Genomic DNA, 24,398 nt, shown 5'->3' with positions numbered 1-24,398 from the left:
GCATCGCATCACAGAATCCAGGAAGTGTTTGCTTGTGGGCTTCACAATGCCCACAAGCAAGATGGAAAAGCCCTGGACTAATTTTTATAAGTTATTCTTTTTGACGAAAAGGAAACCGACGGACGTACGAGCGGCAAGCGAGTAGTACCGTGCTAGCTATATTACAAAGCATTGCAGATCTTAAAAAAAAAAAAAAGGCATAACCCGCAGAACCTCCCCTTTAAAGTAACTCTAGGCATTTTGTTGGGTGCATGCAAAATAACCCAGCAGGGGTAAACCTTTTCTATCCAAAACAAAAATCTTTTGGCGATACATACTTTGACTTCTATTGGCCTCCCAGTGCACTAAAATGCAGGACAAACTAGACAGATCTGTCAAAATGTCCTGCACTGCAGCGTATAGATGGGGTCAGGAGCCATTTTTACCAAGGGAAACATGGACATGTGTTTGAGCACACTATAATGCGTGCGTTAAAGCAATGGTCATCAACCCTGTCCTCAGGGCCCACCAACAGCCAGATTTTATGCATTGCCTTGGGGAGATGCACACTAGAACACTGCAATCACCGAGCTGCAAATGATATTACCTGTGATGTATTTTAGTTATCTTGCAAACCTGGCCTGTTAGTGGGCCCTGAGGACAGGGTTGATGACCACTGCGTTAGGGCCTTGTTCAGACGGGCGCCGGCGCCCATACTTCATGCAGGCTGCCTTTGTTTTGTGTTTAGCAGATATTCCACTTCTATAGGCTGTCTGCACACAGCCTGGGGTGGATACTGCTGCCAAAACAAAAGACAGCTAGCACACAGTACGGTGCCAGCACCCATCTTAACGAGGTCCATAACACAACAGTCTAAGGCTGGGTTCACACTACTACACTACTTTCATCCTACTTTGCTCTGCTACATTGGTCCTACATTGGTCCTACATCCATCCTACTTTCATGAACAGGATACTACTTTGGTCTGACTTCAATGATATTCAATGGGCCTGAAGTAGGATCAATGTAGGACCAAAAGTAGTACAGGGAGCATTTTCAAAGTCGGACCGACTTGTGTAGGACGCTACAAGACGCTCTCATAGGGAAACATTGAACACAGAGCAAAGTAGGATGAAAGTAGTGTAGTAGTGTGAAACCAGCCTAAATGGGCCCACAATAAAAGGCTCCATCACTGTGCAGTAGCACGTTGTGGATTTAGGATCCTTAGCTTTCTCATAATCCCACAGAAGGCCCAGTTATGTAACCTTTGCCCAGGTAACTGGGCAGAAAAATCAGAAGTCTAAGGCCAGTATTTTTTTGATTTTCCCTTCTAATATTTTATCTTTATATGGATTTCAGGTAGCACAATTTACAATGGGTACACTTTTTTTCACTCAACCAGTGGGTTGTATGAAAAAAACTGGTGGAATCCTGCAAGAAGTGATGTAGCAATCTCCCCAACTGAGACTATGGGACTGATGCACCAAGCCCTGGTTCACACTGGTGCGTTTGGACATGTGATTTGATCAGTGGCATTTGCCAGCAATGGCACCGTCCTAAATCGGTGCGACGCTCCATCGATTTAAAAAAGTCGTTTCTGTACTACTTTTTACGATTTACATGGATATCTGTGCAGAAACCTGTACAGAGGTCTCTGAAATCATGGCCAAAAATGGGACCGACAAGCGGGAGTGAAAGAGTGCGAGTTCAGCTGAACTCGCACGGCTTCATTGGCGCAGCCCAGTGTGAACCTGGGCTAAAATTGGAGAGTGCTAAATCTGGTGCAGATGTGCATGGTAGCCAATCAGCTTCTAACTTCAGCTTGTTCAATTAATTATTTTTTTGTTCCCTGTCAAAACAGAAGCTGATTTGTTTCTATGCAGAGTTGTACCAGATTGTGCACACTCCAGGTTTAGCAAATCAACCCCTATGTATTCTGATGGAGAGCGACTGTCGCCCACCAGAACACTGATCAGCTCCATTGGCTGAATTGTCTATGGAACACCACACTAGCGCTGCACAATTAATCATTAAAAAAAAAAAAAAATTGTGATCTCAACCCCCCTGACGTGACGATCTTCAATAAACATTATTTCATATAACAAGTGGAGAGACTGCTCACTCAGTTATCAAAAGAAAAGATCCGGCCAGTCTGCAAAGTTCTTAAAGAGGAAAAAAAATAAAATTTGCCTAAAATTAATGTCTGCAAGGTAGACAGATAGAATAGTGTAATGATTCTGTTAAAAAAACGAGTAAAATACCTATTAAATTCCTTCATCTATATCACCTCCGGCGTTCTAGTTTCTGTTCTCTCATTCACTTCCTGGTTTGTGGCGCTCGTTCATGTAAGAACTACATTTCCCAGTATGCATTGCGGCACACCCAGTAATTCACACCTCCTTGAAGTCTCTAACACGTAGAGAGCGTCCTGCCGCACAGATGTAGTTCCTAGGAGGGGGCGAGCACGTTACTGACCACTGCAGTAAAGCCTCCCTTCACGGTGGTTAGTAAAATCAGACAAGCAGGAAGTGAACAGAACAGAGAAGAAATAGAGCAACTTCTGAGCAAAAACAAACAATGAGGAAGTGAAAAGAGGAATGTCTGCAGGTAAAGGATGCTTATGAAAAAATGTTTTCCTTTACAACCCCTTTAACAGGAAACATTGTAACTAATGCTTCCTTCTTATATCAAAGGGATAAACGAACGTGCGTACGTACGTGTTTAGAATTTTTTTTAAATATCGGGCAATCTACCAAGTTTGTAACAACATGAAACATTGACAAAACACTCCAACATTAGGAGCCAATGTCGCATGACATATGAAAATCAATGTTTCCCTATGAGAGCCGTCTTAACTGGTCCGAATTTGAAAATACTCCCTGTACTACTTTGATCCTACTTCAGCCCATTGAAGTCGGATTAAAGTAGGATCCTTGTCCTTACCATCCGAATTGTAGCATCGGACATTGTGATTACAGCAGCAGTAAATGGAATTTACCTCAAACTGGGATTGTTTTGATTGGTCAAAGGACAATTCAGACTATTACAAAGTCAGATCAATGCAGGAAGTTTAACCACTTAGCCTGGGTTCACACTGATACGACAAACGCTCCGACATTGGGAGCTCATGTCGCACGACGTGTGAAAATCAATGTTTCCCTATGAGAGCCATCTTAACTGGTCCGACACAAGTCGGTCGGACTTTAAAAAATGCTCCCTGTACTACTTTGGTACGACATTGATCCTACTTCAGCCCATTGAAGTCGGACCAAAGTAGGAGCCTTGTCCTTACCATCCGACTTTTGACATCCGACATGGTGATTACAGCAGCAGTAAAAGGTATTTATCTCACAGTGGGATTGTTGTGATTGGTCAAAGAACAAGTCAGACTATCAAAGTCGAATCAAAGTAGTATCCTGTTCATGAAAGTCGGATGGATGTCAGACCAATGTAGGATCAATGTAGGAATGATGTTGCAGAGCAAAGAAGGATGAAAGTCGTATCACTGTCGTGTAGTAGTGTGAAACCAGCCTGAAAATCCAAATCTTTTTCTGACACTTGTTTAACCACTTGACCACCGCCCCGTGTCAAAAAGACGTCCTGTTTTTAAAGTTGAATATCTCGATAACGGCAGCAGCTGCTGCCACAACCGAGATATTCATCTTTTCAGGGGGCGGTGGTGTACACGATAACGGCGGTCTCCGCGGCGGATTCGCCGCTATCGGTGGCGGGAGAGGGGGGCCCCCCCCCCTCCTGCACCCTCCGCCGCTTACCGGAGCCATCGGTAGCGGCGGAGGGGATCGGATGTGTCCGGCAGCTGAGCGGGGACGGGACTGAAGGAGAAATCTCCTTCACCCATCCTCATAGCTCTGCTGGGCGGAAGTGACGTCAAAACGTCAGTCCCGCCCAGCCTCTTAAAGAAACGTTTTTTTTTTTGCCATTTGAAAAAAATGACATTTTTTTTTTTTTTTGCATTTAAGTCTAAATATGAGATCTGAGGTCTTTTTGACCCCAGATCTCATATTTAAGAGGGCCTGTCATGCTTTTTTCTATTACAAGGGATGTTTACATTCCTTGTAATAGGAATAAAAGTGATCAATTTTTTATTTCAGTGTAAAAAAATAAAACGAAATAAAAATAAATAAGAAAACAAAAAAAAATTTTTTTAAAGCGCCCCATCCCGACGAGCTCGCGCACAGAAGCGAACGCATACGCGAGTAGCGCCCGCATATGAAAACGGTATTCAAACCACACAAGTGAGGTATCACCGCGATCGTTAGAGCGAGAGCAATAATTCTAGCCCTAGACCTACTCTGCAACTCAAAAAATGCAACCTTTAGAATTTTTTAAACGTTGCATTGGCCCCAGCTGGAATTTCGGATCCTGGCCAGCTGTCGGAGTTGCTGTTTGGCCCGCGATCGGCTCCATACTCCTCAGGCCCGCCGCCATCTTGCGGCCTACGGACCTCCCTGCATCCTCCGGGCTGGATTACCGCAATCCGCGGGACGAGCGGTGAGCCATCCGAGTCCGCCTGGGAAGCACTGTTTCCCCGCGCCCACCGCCATCTTGCGGCCTGCCGCCCTTGCTGCAGCCTCCGTGCTCAATTGCCGTGATCGGCGGGACAACGGGGGAAACATCCACGTCTGCCTTGGGCACTGTCTGTGGAGGGGGTGATCTGGGGGTGTGCTGGGATGGCCTGGGGATCTCGGAGGGCTGATTCCCTGCACCCGCGGCCTGCCACCATTTTGCATCCTGCGGCCCCAGCTGCATCCTCCGGGCACTGTGCATCAGCCATCCCTTCCCCCCACCTGTGAGCCAGCGTCCTTGGGAGAGATTAACACCAGGGAGGCAAGGGCCCTGCAACTCCAAGTGAAAGCGCTTCAAGAGCGAGCAATAGACACCGAGAACCACCTCAGACGGAACATCCGCATCCTCGGATTGACTGAGAGAGCTGAGGGTTCTAGACCCGCTGAGTTCACTGAACGGTTACTGACCACTCTGTTCGACCTGAGTGAAATGCAGTCCACTTTCGTAATGGAGAGAGCCCACAGGGTTCCGGCGCTCCCTCCGAGACCTGGGCTCCCTCCACGCCCCTTCCTACGGTTGCTGAATTACCGCGACCGGGATCGCATTCTGGCTGTGGCACACACCATGCCTGAAATTAAATATGAGAATACAAGACTGTTCTTTTTCCCAGATTTCTCTCAGGCGGTGCAGCAGCGTCGCAAGTCCTTTACTGAAGTGCCGGCTTCGGCAGAAGGGAATACGCTTTGGCCTTTTGTATCCCAGCAGGTTGAGGATCACTGATGGCGACAGCACACATTTCTTTGACACCCCGGAGGCTGCGGCGGCATGGCTGGACACCCGCTGACTACACCAGGCCGAGAACCCATGACCGATTACTTCCAACAGGGAGCAGAGGAGTATCACTTTCCTTCTCAAAAGACTTGTCTCTTGTTTCCTGATGACTCCAAGTACTACCCATTTTCTGTCCCCAGTCCTTGTCTCCCTGCAGAACTCCACCTTTATCCCAATTTTATGTCTGATCATTTTCGCTGGCTAGACTGCCGTTTACTCCTGCCTGAGGAGCTCCAATAGCGACTACTGAACTGCCCCACCCTTGAACCGAGGTGCCCCCGGTTGTCCCTTGTTTGCCCCTCCTCACTTTGGATCCCCCATCCAAGACCGTGACGGACTTCCCCGGGAGTCCTTCATTCACCTCCAGCCCTAGGGGCCAGCTTCTAGCGGTCCCAGTGACCTAAGGATTTTATTCTATTTTTTTTTATGGGACGAAAAACTGCATCAGTTTTTATGGTTCTTTGGCTTATTTTTTTTGGCCTCTGAGCTAGGTTTGTATGATGTCTGGGTAGGGTGTTATTTGTTTTGGGGAGAGGGATTTCTCTTTCTAGAAGATCTCGATAAGTACTGTACTGCTCAAATGCTTTATTGGTCTTTGACCCTACTGACTATATATGCTATGTTGGGTTTTCTTACATGTATTGGCTTGCTGGGCTCATCCTGCTCCCGTTTCCCCCTGGTGTTCCATGATGGCTCCCTCAGATGTTGAGCTACTGACCATTTTGTCGTGGAACGTCAGGGGGCTTAACTCCAAATATAAAAGATCACTGATGTTCCAATATTTGAAACTGCATAATCCTCACATAGTGCTGCTGCAGGAGACGCACTTAACTGGTAGCAAGGTTCTGCCTCTGAAAAAACCTTGGGTGCAAAAGGCGCTTCATGCGACCCATTCTTCGTATTCAAGAGGGGTGTCTATACTGATTACCAAACATGTACCATGTGTAATTCATGATGTTCATCTGGACCCCCAGGGGAAATTTGTTATGGTGGTGTTGAGTATTTATAATAAGAAATATGTTATTGTGAATGTCTATCTGCCTCCCCCGAGCCAGATACAGATTCTGTACACGCTCTATGAGAGTCTGGCTCCGCATTGCCCAGCACGGGTTCTGTTCATGGGAGACTTCAATGCTACACTGTCCCGTGACCTGGACAGGCCTTCCCCCCAATCTACTTTTAACACTGATCTCGGGGCATGGGCTCAGGCAGCGGAGTTTCAGGAGGCATGGAGGTGGTTTCACCCCCATGATAGAACGTATTCATGTTTTTCAGCTACATTTAAAACCTCCTCCCGCATTGATCTAGCGTTTGCCAATGCCGCCATGCTGGCCAGCATTTAAGAGGAGGGTTACCTCCACTCTGACCACCACCCAATTAAATTAACCATTAGGACCACCAGGTCGCGGAACAATGCCCTTTGGAGGTTACAACCCCATTGGGTTAATAACGAGGCAGTTCATGACAGTTTTTTTGCCCTTGCGGGACTATTGGGCACACAATGCGGGGGTCGGCATCCCTGGAGATGACGAGGGATGCCTCCAAGGCTCAGAGCAGGTGCCAATATATCTCGGCTGTGGCAGCGGTGAAGGCGGAGCTGGGAGACAAGGTCTCTGACCTGCAGCGTAAGGTTGATGAGGCTTTGAATCGGTATTCAGCCTCGGCAACAGTCCCCAACTTCGAACACCTTTTATCGCTTAGGCGAGAACTACATCTCCATGTGTCAGACACCACTAGGCTTGGCATACAACATAGCAGACAGGAATACTTTGAGCATGGAGACAAGAATAGCAAATTATTAGCGATGCTAGCACAGCAAGACAGGCCCTCAGCGGTCATATCAGAAATCCTTACGGCAGATGGCGTTTCAGTCACCTCTTAGGAGGATATTCTGTCGGCATTTACCATGTATTATACCTCCCTGAATAATTCCTCACTCCCGGTAGGTTTTGACTCCGCTCCTATGGTGTATGTTGGACACGCTGGCACTGGGGTGGCTCTCTGACACGAAGAGGAAACTTCTCGTCTCGGAGATCAATCTGGAGGAAGTCACACTGGCCATTAAGTCTTTCACAGCAGGTAAAACCCCAGGGCCTGGATGGCCTGCCCATGGAGTATTATAGGGCCCACACAGAACTACTCGCCCCTAAACTAGCTCTGATGTTCCAGGTCTGTCTACAACAAGGCTCCTTACCACCCTCTATGAGAGAAGCCCATGTTGTTCTCATTCCAAAGCCTAATAAAGACCCTAAGCTTTGCGCCTCCTACAGGCCAATCGCGCTTAATTGCGATCTCAAAATCATAACCAAGTTACTGGCCACTAGACTTAATAAAGTAATAAAATCCTTGATTGACCCTGACCAAACGGGCTTTATGCCCGGTAGGTCCACAGACATTAATATACGTAGACTATTCTCTAACATACATGCCCCCCATACTAACCAGGGTACTAGGACCATTATGGATATGGAGAAGGCGTATCTGTGGGAGGTGCTTAGACTAATGGGATTCCTGCTGGAATTTATAGCTTGGATGCGCACACTCTATACTGATCCCACAGCATGCATCAAGCTGCATGGCTCCCTATCTCCTCCGTTCTCCCTGCGGAGGGGCACCAGACAGGGATGCCTTCTCTCCCCAGCTCGCTTTGCCCTGGCCATGGAGCCCATTGACGAGGCCCTCAGAAGCTCGGCCGAGGTCCATGGTCTTAGGGTGGGCTGGCTGGAGGAGAGAGTGGCTCTCTATGCAGATGATCTGCTGCTCTTTTTGAATGACGCTGGTGACTCTCTGCGGGGTGCACTGGATATCATGGACGCCTTCGCGGGGTTGAGGGTAAACTGGCACAAGTCTCAGTTGTTCCCAGTGGATGTAGGGGCCAGGTCCTCCTCACCCTCCTCTCTCCCACTTCAGTCGGTTGAATAGTTCACTTATTTAGGTGTAGTTGTTTCAAGAGAGAATGGGGACTTTGTGCGGCTCAATCTTGACCCTGTCTTGGTAGGTATTAAAAACAAATTTAATACTATGCGTCACGAGTTGCCGAAAGAAGCCGAACGTCTGTGCGCAGGCGCCGTATAGAGCCGCACCGACGTTCGGCTTCTTTCGGCAACTCGTGATGCGCTGTATGCGACGGTCGGAAGCCTGTCAATCAGATAGGAATGTCCAGTCCCGCAGAAGAATACCCAGAAGCGGCGGTAAAATACGTTATGTACGGGGGGAAAAAAACAGCCGATTGTCATTAGGACAACTCGGCTGAATGTAATGTTAAAAATGTATTTTTGGGTGAACCCCCGCTTTAAGATGTGTGTTGTGCCCTGTTGCGGCATGTTGTCACAACAGAGGTACTGCCCCTGCATGGGCAAATGTTCGGCCCCTGCGTGGGCTAGTTTCGTATGCCAATATAAACTTCAATAAAAAAAGATTTTGCAAAAATATATATATATATATATATATATATATATATATATATATATATATATATATATATAAAATCGCGAGTGCAGTGATGATTACAGAGCCGTAAAACAAAATCGCGCTGCGTATACCTGTGCGAGTCACATGCAGTTTTGTGTTCTGAAATCACACCGCACCAAAAGTAGTGCATGCATTACTTTTGGAAATGCACTGCAACCAAATCACATTTGTACCAGGAGATCTGGTGCGGGCAAACACACTAAGTTGGTGTACTGCTTTTGGGGTGTTAACTTTGAACTGACAACCGCTGCAGTGGAATCCGGAACGGAACATGGGTTTGCCACATGGTATTCTAGTGCGAACAGGCCCTTGCCAGTGCGCCCCCTTTTCTTTTATCTCCTTAGTACAGTAATTTATGCCCACATGCATGTTTAGGTGTGTACACGGGACGTTTTTATAACTGCTCCTAAATGATTAAACTTGACAGACAGTAACCCACGTTTAAAACATCAGTTTTGCCGCGTTTAGTCGTGCTTGGCATCTGAAACGTGGAAATCTGCGTCTGAACCCATTTTTTTTGCTTTCAAAGAAACGCTGTTAAAAGCAACAGCCTAAAATCCACAATAAACGAGACTGTGTACATGGTCACATAGGATAACATTGAATGAGTTCAGGAGCAGTTGAAAAAAGCATCCAACTGCCTCTGAACGTACGTTTAGCAGCTCCCTGTGTACATGGGGTCTAATTTTTTTATTTTTACACACATATGCCTGTTTATGCAAAGTCATTTTACTCAGATACAAAAGTCCTGAGTAACATCGGTAAATTACATCTGTGTGTGTGTGTGTGTGTAACTGGTCAAATCCTTTTTTTATTTTTTAGTTAATAAAGCGCTAATGACTATTTTACACATAACTGGTTGTAGGATTCAGAGATAAATCGCACTGACATCCTCAGCACCTGTCAAACAAAAGAAAAAAAATCTACATCTGCCATGTTTTAAATGGATCCAACAAGTGTGAAACAAAAACATTTAAGACACAGAAGGCACCAGTCACCTCCACATCACAGACACCCATTGACTATTCAGATGACACCAGGTAAGGAGGGGAGGCAGTGAAGGAATGCTCTGCATGGAGAAGACTGAGCCCCCAGGCTGTGTCATTGTACAGAAGGATGGAGTGACACAACACAATCACTGACATGTGCTGGGAGGATGGCTCTATAGGGAATGAATGACCCCCCCCCAGCAAGAAAACAAACACTGGTTGCCACCAGGACACCATCAGGTCAGACAGTGAAGGGGAATAGAAGGCTCTGTATAGACCCTCCCCCTCCTCTCCTATGAATGGAGGCACAAAACGTGGCAGCTTCTACTCAAACACGCTCTTGTCTCCATCTTCACATGGGGGATGGATCTGGGAGGGCACAGCTCACAGCCCCCATCACAACACCATACACACACCGCTGCTGTGTATTCCCTGTCAGCTGACATCCATGTGATACCCGACACACATGTGCCATCAGTGTGCCCAACTATACCATCCCTTACTACTAAAAATCACCCCAACTATACCATCTCTTACTCCTAAAAATCACCCCAACTATACCATCTCTTACCACCCAAACTATACCATCTCTTACCACCCAAACTATACCATCTCTTACCACTAAATCACCCCAACTATGCCACTCTTACCACCCCAACTATGCCACTCTTACCACTAAAATCACCCCAACTTTGCCCATCTCTTACTACTAAATCACCCCAACTTTGCCCATTTCTTACTACTAAATCACCCCAACTTTGCCCATCTCTTACTACCAAATCACCCCAACTTTGCCCATCTCTTACTACCAAATCACCCCAACTTTGCCCATCTCTTACTACCAAATCACCCCAACTTTGCCCATCTCTTACTACCAAATCACCCCAACTTTGCCCATCTCTTACTACCAAATCACCCCAACTTTGCCCATCTCTTACTACTAAAATCACCCCAACTTTGCCCATCTCTTACTATCAAATCACCCCAACTTTGCCCATCTCTTACTAGTAGCCACACTCCTTACCCCAGATCACCCCAACTAAAAGAATCCTTAGCACCGATCAGCCACATTTCTAGCCCCCTGTACTTAGGATGACTCCATCCCCTGTACCTGCAGTAGACGAGGCAGTCCATGTGGTTGATCTCGTTGTCTGATCGGTATCGGCGGTAGTCCTCCCAGAGGTCCTTGATGGCGGTGACGGCCAGGATGAAGAGGACAGGGGCCAGGGCCAGCTCTGGTTTGAAGGCATTGACGGCAGGCACAAAGTTGAGCAGGGCGATGAAGACGAAGTACACATTGGCCAGACGATGGAATTGCTCGAAGAGGTTCTTAGGAAGGAAGGAGAGCGCCGTGTACTTGGTGGTCTTGATGGAGTTGGCGGCGTAGTGTCGGTTGGGGTTGTCATGGGCCGCCTTCCCGGAGGAGTCATAGAGAAGATTGGAGCGGACACTCCTCACTTTATTCTCCTTAGGACCTTTCCTTCTCTTCTTCTTTCTTCTCCTCACTCCCCGGTCCTCCTCGTCTCTGGGGTCTCCCCCGTCCTCCGCCGCCGCCGCCATCCCTCTCCCCAGCCTAGTGCGAGCTCCTTCGGCTCCCGGACATATCCCCGTACACTATGAGAGAAGTCAGCCCTCAGGAACCAGGACGAGCACTCCTCTCATCTTCTGTACGGCACTCTTCTCCTCACAGGTACACGGGCTTCCCGCTTCTCAACTTTCCTTTCCAAACTTTATGAGTGATAGAAAAGAGCGCACAATCCCCGCCCCTCAACTGGATGAAAGTAAATAAACTCCGCCCCTCTGCTGGGTGAGAGCAGAAAAGCCCGTCTTCTCTCCTATGTTGCCCCGCCTCCTTTCCCCGGTGAACGCGACTAGCTCCGCCTCTTCTCCGGTGAAGCTCCGCCCGTCGCTCTGTGTGAGCCCCTCGTAGTTTCCGCTGCTGAGATGTAAGGGGGAGGAGGAGGGAAAGGGGGGCGGTTCCAGTGCGCTGGGATGTGTGAAGAAGCCCCCGGATAGGAGGAGGATGTCAGCAGGACAAACAAAGCTGTGCCACGCTTTGTGTGTCTGGACGAGTCTGGGCACCAGAGCTACACTTTCCAATAAGGGTCACCAAGGACAGAATACAGGCAAACAACTATTACAATTGCCACACTGTCATTAGACAAGGTACCTGGGTTGCTCAAGTTTGTAAAACCTTGCTTTGCAGGACAAGCAACATTTTTTAAATACATTTTGACTTGATATACAAGTAGCCATCATGTCACAGCTGAGAATAAAAGAGAAAAGAGGCTCCGCTAAGGCCCCTTTCGCACTGCAGCGACTTGAAAGTCGCACAAATTTACGGCCGTGATTTCCCTTGGCCCTTGGGCTTTCACACTGGAGTAAGAGGAGAGGCGCTTTGCACGCGCTATTTTAGGACGCTATATAAAGTGCCTCAGTGTGAAAGGGGTCTTAGGGACTTTTATTGGTAATGGTAGCGATCAGCGTTTTTTAGTGGGATTGCGGCAGACGAATCTGACCCCAAGTGACACTTTTTGGGGACCAGTGACATTATCGCATTGATCAGTGTTATAAAAATGTACTGATCAATGTAAAAATTACACTGGCAGGAATTGAGTTAACACTAGGGGGCGATCAAGGGGTTAAGTGTGTTCTAACTTTAGGGGGGATGGGCTGGCAGGGACATGACAGAGATCAGGGGAGGGCTGGCAGCCTTAGGCCTGGGGGGCAAGTCCAGCCAAGTGACCCATAGAGCGTGGAACAGTCTAAGATTTTTCATGATCACAAGAGTCCGCACAGAGGCCCCCCTTACATCAAAGTCCGCATAGAGGCCCCCCTTACATCAGAGTCCGCACAGAGGCCCCCCTTACATCAGAGTCCGCACAGAGGCCCCCCTTACATCAAAGTCCGCACAGAGGCCCCCCTTACATCAGAGTCCGCACAGTGGCCCCCCTTACATCAGAGTCCGCACAGTGGCCCCCCTTACATCAGAGTCCGCACAGAGGCCCCCCCTTAAATCAGAGTCCGCACAGAGGCTCCCCTTACATCAGAGTCCGCACAGAGGTCCCCCTTACATCAGAGTCCGCACAGTGGCCCCCCTTACATCAGAGTCCGCACAGTGGCCCCCCTTACATCAGAGTCCGCACAGTGTCCCCCCTTACATCAGAGTCCGCACAGAGGCCCCCCTTACATCAGAGTCCGCAGAGAGGCCCCCCCTTACATCAGAGTCCGCACAGAGGCCTCCCTTACATCAGAGTCCACACAGAGGCCCCCCTTACATCAGAGTCCACCAGTAGGAGGTGAGTAGCGGCCGTGAACTGTGTTAACAGAGCTCCAGCAGGCATATTCCTGCTCTGCAAAAACATCATTTGGTAGTGGCGGCCGGAGGCAGTGCATAGTGTCACCAGCCCGGGGGGAGATTTCCACCCTACCCCCCCTGCCAGCCCTCCCCTGACAGACATCACTGTTCCCGATAACCTTGAACAGAAGATCTCTGACATGTCCTCTGGCAGAATGGAGAATTGCCTTGTTTACACTGGCAATTTCCTGTTCTGACTCTGCACACCACGATCGCGGGTCGCCGGCAAACATTGAGTCCACCAGATCCACAAGCACGCTCCCGCAGAGGCCCCCTTACATCAGAGTCCGCACAGAGGCCCCCCTTACATCAGAGTCCGCACAGAGGCCCCCCTTACATCAAAGTCCGCACAGAGGCCCCCCTTACATCAGAGTCCGCACAGTGCCCCCCCTTACATCAGAGTCCGCACAGTGGCCCCCCTTACATCAGAGTCCGCACAGAGGCCCCCCTTAAATCAGAGTCCGCACAGAGGCTCCCCTTACATCAGAGTCCGCACAGAGGTCCCCCTTACATCAGAGTCCGCACAGAGGTCCCCCTTACATCAGAGTCCGCACAGTGGCCCCCCTTACATCAGAGTCCGCACAGTGGCCTCCCTTACATCAGAGTCCGCACAGTGCCCCCCCTTACATCAGAGTCCGCACAGAGGCCCCCCTTACATCAGAGTCCGCACAGAGGCCCCCCCTTACATCAGAGTCCGCACAGAGGCCTCCCTTACATCAGAGTCCACACAGAGGCCCCCCTTACATCAGAGTCCACCAGTAGGAGGTGAGCAGCGGCCGTGAACTGTGTTAACAGAGCTCCAGCAGGCATATTCCTGCTCTGCAAAAACATCATTTGGTAGTGGCGGCCGGAGGCTGTGCATAGTGTCACCAGCCCGGGGGGAGATTTCCACCCTACCCCCCCTGCCAGCCCTCCCCTGACAGACATCACTGTTCCCGATAACCTTGAACAGAAGATCTCTGACATGTCCTCTGGCAGAATGGAGAATTGCCTTGTTTACACTGGCAATTTCCTGTTCTGACTCTGCACACCACGATCGCGGGTCGCCGGCAAACATTGAGTCCACCAGATCCACAAGCACGCTCCCGCTGTGCGCGCCCGCTATCTCCTGTGCAAACACCGACGTACGCCTACGGTGGTTTGTATAGGAGAGCCGACCTGCCACAGTATAATGACGGTGGCTGGTCGGCACAACATTTAGCAGCTCACATGGTTGATAAATAAAAGAGGCACATCTAAGTATGCAGGGATCTGGGGTAAAGATGTCCTCCGCACCGCCATTTACGCCATCCCTTCCACGCTGCACTCCACGAATGGTTCAAGCCTCGCTTTCAGATCGCTCTACTGCAGGGTAGTGTTCCCGGTTTTGCTTGCAGACTGACAGCGGGGAGAACCGTCGGTGAGGAGGACGGTCTATGTGGACAGCTTTACACCGGATGCCTGCATACATAGACATACCTCTTTTAATCATCAATGGGTATGCCCAATAGGCTGTTTTTTATTTTAATCTTTCAAAATAAATGAAGATAACATAATAATAATGATGACCTTGGACTGGAGGCTTGCTGCACTCTGTATATTCTGTGTACACAGATCTCCATTCTCTAATTATACTGGGCAGGTCAGTCATTGCTGGGATGACATCCACCATGATCATGTAGGAATAACATTCCATAGAAGATCATCTTCTTGAGAATGAGGATGTAGATCATCAGGAAATCAGTCATCATCCTGGAGGTGTGTGCTCTCTGACATTCCCATAGTGTATACTTCTAGACATCTGTGCTCTGCAAAAACAATCACAAAAAAACACAAACTGTTCATACTATTGCAACTTGAGTCACATTGACTATGAAAATCACATAATATTCAATGGTGCCCATTCACATCAATGCAAGTCAGATTTTGGAAAAAGTTCCTGTGCTATTTTTTTGCGATTTATACACTATATTACCAAAAGTATTGTGCCGCCTGCCTTTACATGCACATGAACTTTAATGGAATCCCAGTCTTAGTCTGTAGGAATCAATACTGAGTTGGCCCATCCTCTGCAGCTATAACAGCTTCATCTCTTCTGGGAAGACTGTCCACGAGGTTCGGGAGTGTGTATGGGAATGTTTGACCATTCTTCCAGAAGTGCATTTGTAAGGTCAGGCACTGATGTGGATGAGAAGGCCTGGCTCGCCTTCTCCGCTCTAGTACATCCCATTGAGTGGGGTATGAAGACATCTGGGTAAAGTGGAGTAGCCTGTCGATAGCGTGGAGCAGCCTCTAGCAGTGAGGGAACTCCTTCTGCCAACGTCTGTCTCCCAGAGTGAAAAAACGCTGCAGAGGTTCCCTTTCTGTACAGAGGTACGGAGGTTCAAGAGTTAAATGCAAGTATGAAGCCCATGTAAGGTGCTCGACAGGGCCCACTCCGCTACTAGGGATTAGTGGTGGAATATGCTGGACAGGTGGATGTGGACATTGACCTCAGTGTGTCCCTCCTAAATGCAGCATACAGAGGTGTACATTGTAAGAGAGAACCAAGAGTTAACTGGAGAACAGTTGCAGTGTCAGTGTACATGGTGTCCGTTCATCTCTTATGCCGCGTACACACGATCATTTTTCGGCATGAAAAAAAAAGAAGTTTTTAAAAAATGTCATTTAAAATGATCGTGTGTGGGCTTCACATCATTTTCCGGGTTCTGAAAAACGACAATTTTTTTTTCCAAACATGCTGCATTTTTTAACGACGTTTTAAACAATGTCGTTTTTCGGGTTGTAAAAAATGATCGTGTGTGGGCTAAAACGACGTTAAAAACCTGCGCATGCTCAGAAGCAAGTTATGAGACGGGAGCTCTCGTTCTGGTAAAACTACCATTCGTAATGGAGTAAGCACATTCATCACGCTGTAACAGACAGAAAAGCGCAAATCGTCTTTTACTAACAGGAAATCAGCTAAAGCAGCCCCAAGGGTGTTGTCATCCGCATGGAACTTCCCCTTTATAGTGCTGTCGTACGTGTTGTATGTCACCGCGCTTTGCTAGAGCATTTTTTAAAAACGATGGTGTGTGGGCAACATCGTTTTAATGATGAATTTGGAAAACATTTTTTCTTTTTCTACATGCCGAAAAATGATCGTGTGTACGAGGCATAAGAATAGAGATCCTCCTTAACCACTTCCATACAGGGCTTTTATACACACCTCCATACCAGGCCTATTCTGGCACTTCTCTCCTACATGTACAAATCATAATTTTTTTGCTAGAAAATTATGCAGAACCCCCAAACATTATATATGTTTTTTTAGCAGACACCCTAGGGAATAAAAGGACGGTCATTGAAACGTTTTATCTTGCACGGTATTTGCGCAATCATTTTTCAAACGCCTTTTTTTGGGAAAAAAATTGTTTCATGAATTAAAAAAATAACAAAACAGTAAAGTTAGCCCAATTTTTTTGAAAGATATGAAAGATGATGTTACACCGAGTAAATAGATACCTAACATGTCACGCTTTAAAATTGCGCACACTCATGGAATGGCACCAAACTTCGGTACTTAAAAATCTCCATAGGCAAAGCTTTGAAAATGTTTACCAGTTTAGATTTACAGAGGAGATCTAGTGCTAGAATTGTTGCTGGCACTTTAACGCACGCGGCGATACCTCACATACAGTGATGAAAATAAGTATTTGAACACCCTGCTATTTTGCAAGTTCTCCCACTTTCAAATCATGGAGGGGTCTGAAATTGTTATCGTAGGTGCATGTCCACTGTGAGAGACATAATAAAAAAAAAAAATCCAGAAATCACAATGTATGATTTTTTTAACTATTTATTTGTATGATACAGCTGCAAATAAGTATTTGAACACCTGAGAAAATCAATGTTAATATTTGGTACAGTAGCCTTTGTTTGCAATTACAGAGGTCAAACGTTTCTTGTAGTTTTTCACCAGGTTTGCACACGCTGGAGGAGGGATTTTGGCCCACTCCTCCACACAGATCTTCTCTAGGTCAGTCAGGTTTCTGGGCTGTCGCTGAGAAACACGGAGTTTGAGCTCCCTCCAAAGATTCTCTATTGGGTTTAGGTCTGGAGACTGGCTAGGCCACGCCAGAACCTTGATATGCTTCTTACAGAGCCACTCCTTGGTTATCCTGGCTGTGTGCTTCGGGTCATTGTCATGTTGGAAGACCCAGCCTCGACCCATCTTCAAAGTTCTAACTGAGGGAAGGAGGTTGTTGCCCAAAATCTCGCAATACATGGCCCCCGGTTTTCCTCTTCTTAATACAGTGCAGTCGCCCTGTCCCATGTGCAGAAAAACACCCCCAAAGCATGATGCTACCACCCCCATGCTTCACAGTAGGGATGGTGTTCTTGGGATGGTACTCATCATTCTTCTTCCTCCAAACACGGTTAGTGGAATTATGACCAAAAAGTTATATTTTGGTCTCATCTGACCACATGACTTTCTCCCATGACTCCTCTGAATCATCCAAATGGTCATTGGCAAACTTAAGACGGGCCTTGACATGTGCTGGTTTAAGCAGGGGAACCTTCCGTGCCATGCATGATTTCAAACCATGACCTCTTAGTGTATTACCAACAGTAACCTTGGAAACGGTGGTCCCAGCTCTTTTCAGGTCATTGACCAGCTCTTCCCGTGTAGTCCTGGGCTGATTTCTCACCTTTCTTAGGATCATTGAGACCCCACGAGGTGAGATTTTGCATGGAGCCCCAGTCCGAGGGAGATTGACAGTCATGTTTAGCTTCTTCCATTTTCTAATGATTGCTCCAACAGTGGACCTTTTTTCACCAAGCTGCTTGGCAATTTCCCCGTAGCCCTTTCCAGCCTTGTGGAGGTGTACAATTTTGTCTCTAGTGTCTTTGGACAGCTCTTTGGTCTTGGCCATGTTAGTAGTTGGATTCTTACTGATTGTATGGGGTGGACAGGTGTCTTTATGCAGCTAATGACCTCAAACAGGTGCATCTAATTTAGGATAATAAATGGAGTGGAGGTGGACATTTTAAAGGCAGACTAACAGGTCTTTGAGGGTCAGAATTCTAGCTGATAGACAGGTGTTCAAATACTTATTTGCAGCTGTATCATACAAATAAATAGTTAAAAAATCATAAATTGTGATTTCTGGATTTTTTTTTTTTGATTATGTCTCTCACAGTGGACATGCACCTACGATGACAATTTCAGACCCCTCCATGATTTCCAAGTGGGAGAACTTGCAAAATAGCAGGGTGTTCAAATACTTATTTTCCTCACTGTATGTGGTTTAAACGGCGTTTACATATGTCGGCGGGACTTGCGTGTGTGTGTTCGCTTCTGCGCGCAAGCTACTGGGGACAGGGGCATTAAAAAAAAAAAATGATTTCTTTTTTTTTTTACATATTTATTTATTTTTTTACACTTTTTTTTTTTATTATCACTTTTATTCCTATTACAAGGAATGTAAACATCCCTTGTAATAGGAAAGTGTGTGACAGGTACTCTTTATGGAGAGATGCGGGGTCAATAAGACCCCACATCTCTCCTCCAGGCTGGAAAGCATGAAATCGGTGAAAAAAAATTCACAGATCTCATGATAACTGTTGCTTAGCAGCCGCAATTGCGGCTTTGTTTACTTACGGGGACCCGGGCGTGATGTCATCACATCGCGCCCGGGTCCTCCGACGGTCATAGAGATGACTGGTGACCATCTGGTCACCAGTCATCTCTATGCTTCCTGCCAGCGCCGGACGATTCGTTCTCCGGGCCCCCGATGGCACGGGAGAGCCCAGAGAAGCACCGGATGGCGGCGGGAGGGGGGGATGTCCCCTCCCACCGCCTGTAAGAACGATCTAGCAGCGCCGCTATGATCATTCTTACGTTGTGCAGAATCGCCGGCAGGAGAGAAGGATATCTGAATGATGCCTCTAGCTGCAGGCATCATTCAGATATCCCCCCACAAAGCCCAGGACGTCATATGACGTCCACCCGGATCGGTAGAGGTCCTTTGTGGACGTCATATGACAATGGGCTGGTATTGATGTGGTTAAGGTTGGTTATTCCCCCACAGCAGCCTAAACCTTGTCCCAGGGCATTGATGAAGATGGTACAAAGCAAAGGTACCCCATGTGTAGAAAAGTGACCCTGTGTAAAGTGCCTAGTGTAACTCAGAAAAACCCACCCCAGGGTAGGCCTTTCATGTTACTTTTGCTTGGCACCCAACAAAGAGGGAAACAGTGAGAACAAGACAAACAACAACTACCCTAATACCCTCTTGCTTACAGGTGTTTATATGATATCTGATGCTTAACTTGCAAATTTTAGCTGGCTAACGTTGGGGGCTCGTCTTTATGGTGGTGCACTTGTTACAGGCTCTTTAGAACTGCATGCAGTGAATTACTGTTTGGCTGCTAAGTAATGAGCAGTCTCATCTGGCAATTAAACTGCTGACAGTGAAGGGATAAGCACAGTTGATTTCAATCACCAATCCTGGTGCACAGCAAATCTTGTCTCTGTCGCCAATTGGTACACTGCGACTGCTGACATGAGGGAGGTGGGAGAGGAGAAGGAGCAAGCGCATTGAGCCCGCGCTGAACAACAGCAGGGAGAGGAAAGCAGGCAAGAAACTCTGCAGCCTGCTTTGCTCTCTACATGGCGGTAGTACATGCTCCTCCAGCAGCCAGCCAAGCACCCAGCTACATATACAACAGGTCGGGTTCAGCGGGCCGCCAAACATGACCTATTCAAGTGAATGGGACCAAATTGCAACTGCAAGCCAGACAATATTCATTTTTAAAATCTGTATTCAGCTGCAGAAAAAAAACAGGCTTTCAGGCAACAGCAGTATCACCTACTGAATGTCTGTCAGTTGCCGCTCTGCCACCCCTTGATCAATTTCCAGAGAGTGCCGCTCATGTAAACATGTCCGAAAAGGGATCAGATCTGCCTGTCATTTTTTTCAGGCGGACCTGATCGGACTTTCTATTCTCTTCTTTGGAGCGGAAATCCACTTTGCACTACAAGTGCACTTGGAAGTGCAGTCGCGTTAAATCTGAGGGTAGATCTGAAATGAGGGGAAGCTCTGCTGATTTTATCATCCAATCATGTGCAAGCTAAAATGCTGTGTTTTACTTTCTTTGCATGTCCCACTCGGATCTACAGCGACTGCACTTCCAAGTGCACTTTCAGTGCCTTTCGTAAATAACCACCATTAAGCACTTTGTTTAATATTGCACATGTTGTGTATTTCTTATTTTGTTTACTGTATCGTTTAAGGCACACTGCACTTTATTTTTACAGAAATGGGATGTAAATAATTGTGTGTGTGTATATATATATATATATATATATATATATATATATACACTCAGAGTCGGTTCACACTAGGGCGACACGACTTCCAGCGCGACTTTCAGAGGCGACTCCGACACGACTTGAACATGAACCACAGGGCGAACTGGGGCTATTTACAACACAACTTGATGTCGTCTCCAGGACAGGAGACTTTCCAGTGGCCAATAAAACAACAATCAGCTCTGGGAGAGGGAGGGGGAGGGAGGGGGGCAGGAGAGGTTTGCCTGAGAAATGTGTGTTATCTTCCTGGAAAGTAGCTTCAGTTAAGACAGTGATCCGACTTCTGAGGCGACTTCCATTGAAATCAATGGGTACAAATCGCCTACAAGTCGGATTGAAGTAGTACAGGAACCTTTTCTGAAGTCGGATCGCCTTGAGTCGTGTGTATTAACACCGCTCCCATTCACTTCCATTGTTTTTCTCAACAGCACGACTTGGGACGACTTGAGGCGACATGAAGTCGGATTGCAAGTCGCCCCAGTGTGAACCGGCTCTCATAGCGCTGTATTTGTATTTGCTCATTAGTGGGTCATTTATTGACAAGCTACAGCTGCTTGATAGGGTGTGCATGTAAATATTTATCTAAATATGAAATATGTATGCCAAATATGCTGCAGAAATCTCCCTTCACTGAGTCTGGCTGCAGCCATTTTAACTGTGGACAGCTGAAGTTGCTGCCTGTTCACTTCCTGGATTTACACAGACACACACCTCCAGCTCTGCAGCCCTGCAGCTCTGATTGGCCCTTCTATGACTCAACCCCCCCTCCCTTCCTTGCAAACTCTCAGGAAAGTGAGAAAGAGAGCTGTACATGATAACAATAACAGAATAGGGTTACACAAGCACCTCAAGTGTGCTGTCACTTAACTCTGTCTATCCCGTGCCATGTGACCCTTCCATGGATCTCCATAATGCAAGTCTTCTCCCAGTTACTATGGGAGATAGATTGCTGGGGAGGGAGCCAGAACTGGTTGTTTGTAATTTGTTCTTGTTCACTTGGTTACCCATACCAACTACACTCTTGTTGTAGTAGTTTTATTTCATACCCCATAGTGCAATTACAGACCCAGGTTCTTTTGAATACTCCAGAACCATCATACACCCACAGGGCTGGACTGGGACAGAAATTTGGCCCTGGACTTCATCCAGACTGGCCCACTTTGACAGGTCTCTCCCATGGCAGCCGGACAACTCCCGCACCCCCCCCGGCCACCCAAACCCCCTATCCCCCTTCACTAGCCACTCTACTTTATTAGAGTAGAATGGCTGGTACTGGTACTCTTATAGGCAGTACCAGTGGGAAAGCTAGACATTATTTCACCCAGGGCAAAGAATCAGTTCGGTGCCCCCCTTATGGGACAAGATAAGGCAGAAGTGAGAAACTCCCAGGCCATAGCTGTTGAGTCAGCTGTCTGTCCCCTCCCCCCATGCTCCTCTGTCGTCGTCCCTGCTCCTCTGGTCCTCCCCCTGCTTCTTTGTTCCCCCCAGGTGAGCGCTGCGGGGAGGGAGAGACAGAGGAGCGGAAGGACGTGGCATTCCGCTGTCACTGAAGCCGGCCCACTGAGCCATCGGCCCACCGGGAAACTCCCTGTAGTCCCAATGGCCAGTCCATCCGTGTACACCCCTTACAGTAACTTCAGACCAGACTCATAACAGTTAAGATAGATTAACAACATTAAGTAATTTCCCTGATCCAAACTAACATGATGTAATGGCCCAGGCATGCCTCCATAAGGTGAGTGTCCATACAGGCATTGTCCATGACTTGGATGCTGTTTGTGGCTCCCGTTGTTTTCACTTCTCCTTCTGCGTCTACAGCAGCCCCTGATAGGTGATTAGCGCTGCAATTACTACTTCCACTGAACAGTCCGATCCTAGTGGTCCTCCTCTTTATATAACACAGATGGGCCCACCAAAATCAAAAAGCCTGGGAACTAGGCCGGAAGTGCTTAACCCTTTCCCAAGCCTGGGCCGGCTGCTTAACTAAATGCATTACAACCTGCCTACATCCACTCTCTCCTTTTCGCATGCCATCCCAGCTGCAACAAACTGAAACCACAATACACTAAGTTACACATAAATTGGAGCAAAATGTAAACAGACAGTGCAACTGACAGTACAAAAACATTTTAAACAATAAAACAAGTTTTCAGAATTAAACAAAGAAATTAGGATCAGGGAGCCATACGCTGGTGGTCTCAGCCCAGCTCCCGGTGGGTGTGCTATGCAAGGTAAGTCTGCGCTTAGTACCCCCACCCTCCTCCCACAAAAACCACCACACTTACACGCACTCGAATTTGGGTTAACATACACGCACTTTGACCACGCGGTCTCTAAAAAGAGAGGCGAAGGACTAACGGGGCTGGTTAAGCGGGCTATATCCTCTCACTCTCTTATAGGGAGTCCCTCTGCCCCGTTGGGCTTCAAAGCGGAGCAGGTAGGGCGGGCTGTGTGGAAGGACCCCCTCACACACCCACCATTGCCATCCGGGCATGGAGAAAGGTGGCAGATTGCCTCTGGGGGAGGCCTGCCTACTCCCAACTCCTGCAGTCCGGCTCCTGTCTCGAGTACACGCACAAAATACACTTTAAAAAAAAAACTCAAGGATGTTGGAAAAGTAGTCTTTTAAGGTTCTAGGTCTGTCTGCCAGATAACAGATCCGCCTTCCTGTTTTGAGGCCCTGGCCCATAATCGGAAGGCAAGAGGCTCGCATTCAGTCCTCTCCAAAAGCCTCTGTCCCGGCTAGGTCTGTCATACATCTCCCCCTTTGGCAGGAGACTAACACAGGAGGAGACCCCAAACGGGTTGACTCTGAAGTTAGTCAATAGTTCCAGTCCCCCAATTCCGGTACCCACACAGTATCCCAAATAAATTGTCCCAAACAGAGCATTACTTACCCAGCCAACCTCTGCCTCTCTCAGAGAACATGCCCGCCACTGGGGAGAGGCCTGGACTGGCCCTTCTCCCTGGAGTACTTTCAGCCGCTAGAGAGAAGACAGGGTGACTGGGCTCAGTCCATCATGCTGTTGGGGATCTGGGACAACTGACCAGCACCCCTGGGGTATACAAGTGGAGACTGAAGTCCCATCCAATTGTGGTAGGTGAAAATCCCCCGGTGCTTGCAAAGCAAGGCTGACATTCTCCTGTCTCAGTGCCGCACCATTTTCTGGGGTTGTGTCAGTGAAGACCGAAGTCCCATCCACTACCACAGGAACTCCCTCTTCTGTTAGTTGAGAGCAGAGGCCCGTGGCACTCTGCTCTGTTGCCAGTGATTCAGTTGGGAGTAAAAGCTTTACCACCTCAGCTTGTTGCTGGAGAGAGGGGCCAACTGCCCCGGCTCCTTGGAACTCCACAGTTGTTTCCGGTGCTGGGCAGAGATTGGTAGCACTCTGCCCTGTTGCCAGTACTTGAGCTGGCAATGCATAATCCATAACATCCTGTCAGGGACTTGGTAGGAGGCCGAGATGCTGGGAGGGCTCCCCTTGCGGCCGAGTGCAGCACACCACTGAAGGTGACACAGCAGGTGTGGTGCCCACAGAAGCACGGGTGCCTGGATGCTGAAGACAAACGTGCTTGAGAGGTCCGGGAGACAGAGACCAGTGGAGCAGCTGGAAGCTGAGCCAGGAGCCAGGAGCCAAGGATCATTCACCGGAAGATCGTCCGTAACCAGAAAGACCAGGGGTGAGCAGAGTCTTAGTACAGGAAGCAGGATAAACAGAGTCCAGTAAACAAGCCGGGGTCAGATGCAGGGAGCAGACAGAAGGAGGTCAGATGCAAGCCGAGGGTCGAGCCAGTGGATCAGGAAGAGCGGGTCAGAACTAGCCGGGTCGGTACACAGGAGATCAGATCAACAGGAAATTCAGGACACAGGAACACAGGGGGAGCTGAAGATAAACCAGCAAATGCA

At 47.9% G+C, this 24,398-nt stretch overlaps 1 protein-coding gene across 1 annotated transcript in view; it reads right to left on the bottom strand.

The window, feature by feature from the left end:
- ATP10A (ATPase phospholipid transporting 10A (putative)) overlaps positions 1-11,605 on the bottom strand; it is a 181,637-nt gene extending 170,032 nt beyond the window's left edge. The window contains exon 1 of the mRNA XM_040336320.1: positions 10,909-11,605. Within this exon, the coding sequence (XP_040192254.1) occupies positions 10,909-11,357 (449 nt within the window). The 5' untranslated portion in view covers positions 11,358-11,605. The remainder of the gene's footprint in view (positions 1-10,908) is intronic.
- Between the last annotated feature and the right edge of the window lie 12,793 nt (positions 11,606-24,398).

This window comes from Rana temporaria, chromosome 2 (assembly GCF_905171775.1).
Source record: "Rana temporaria chromosome 2, aRanTem1.1, whole genome shotgun sequence".
Taxonomy (NCBI): Eukaryota; Metazoa; Chordata; class Amphibia; order Anura; family Ranidae; genus Rana; species Rana temporaria.
This window is presented reverse-complemented; position numbering and strand designations above follow the sequence as displayed.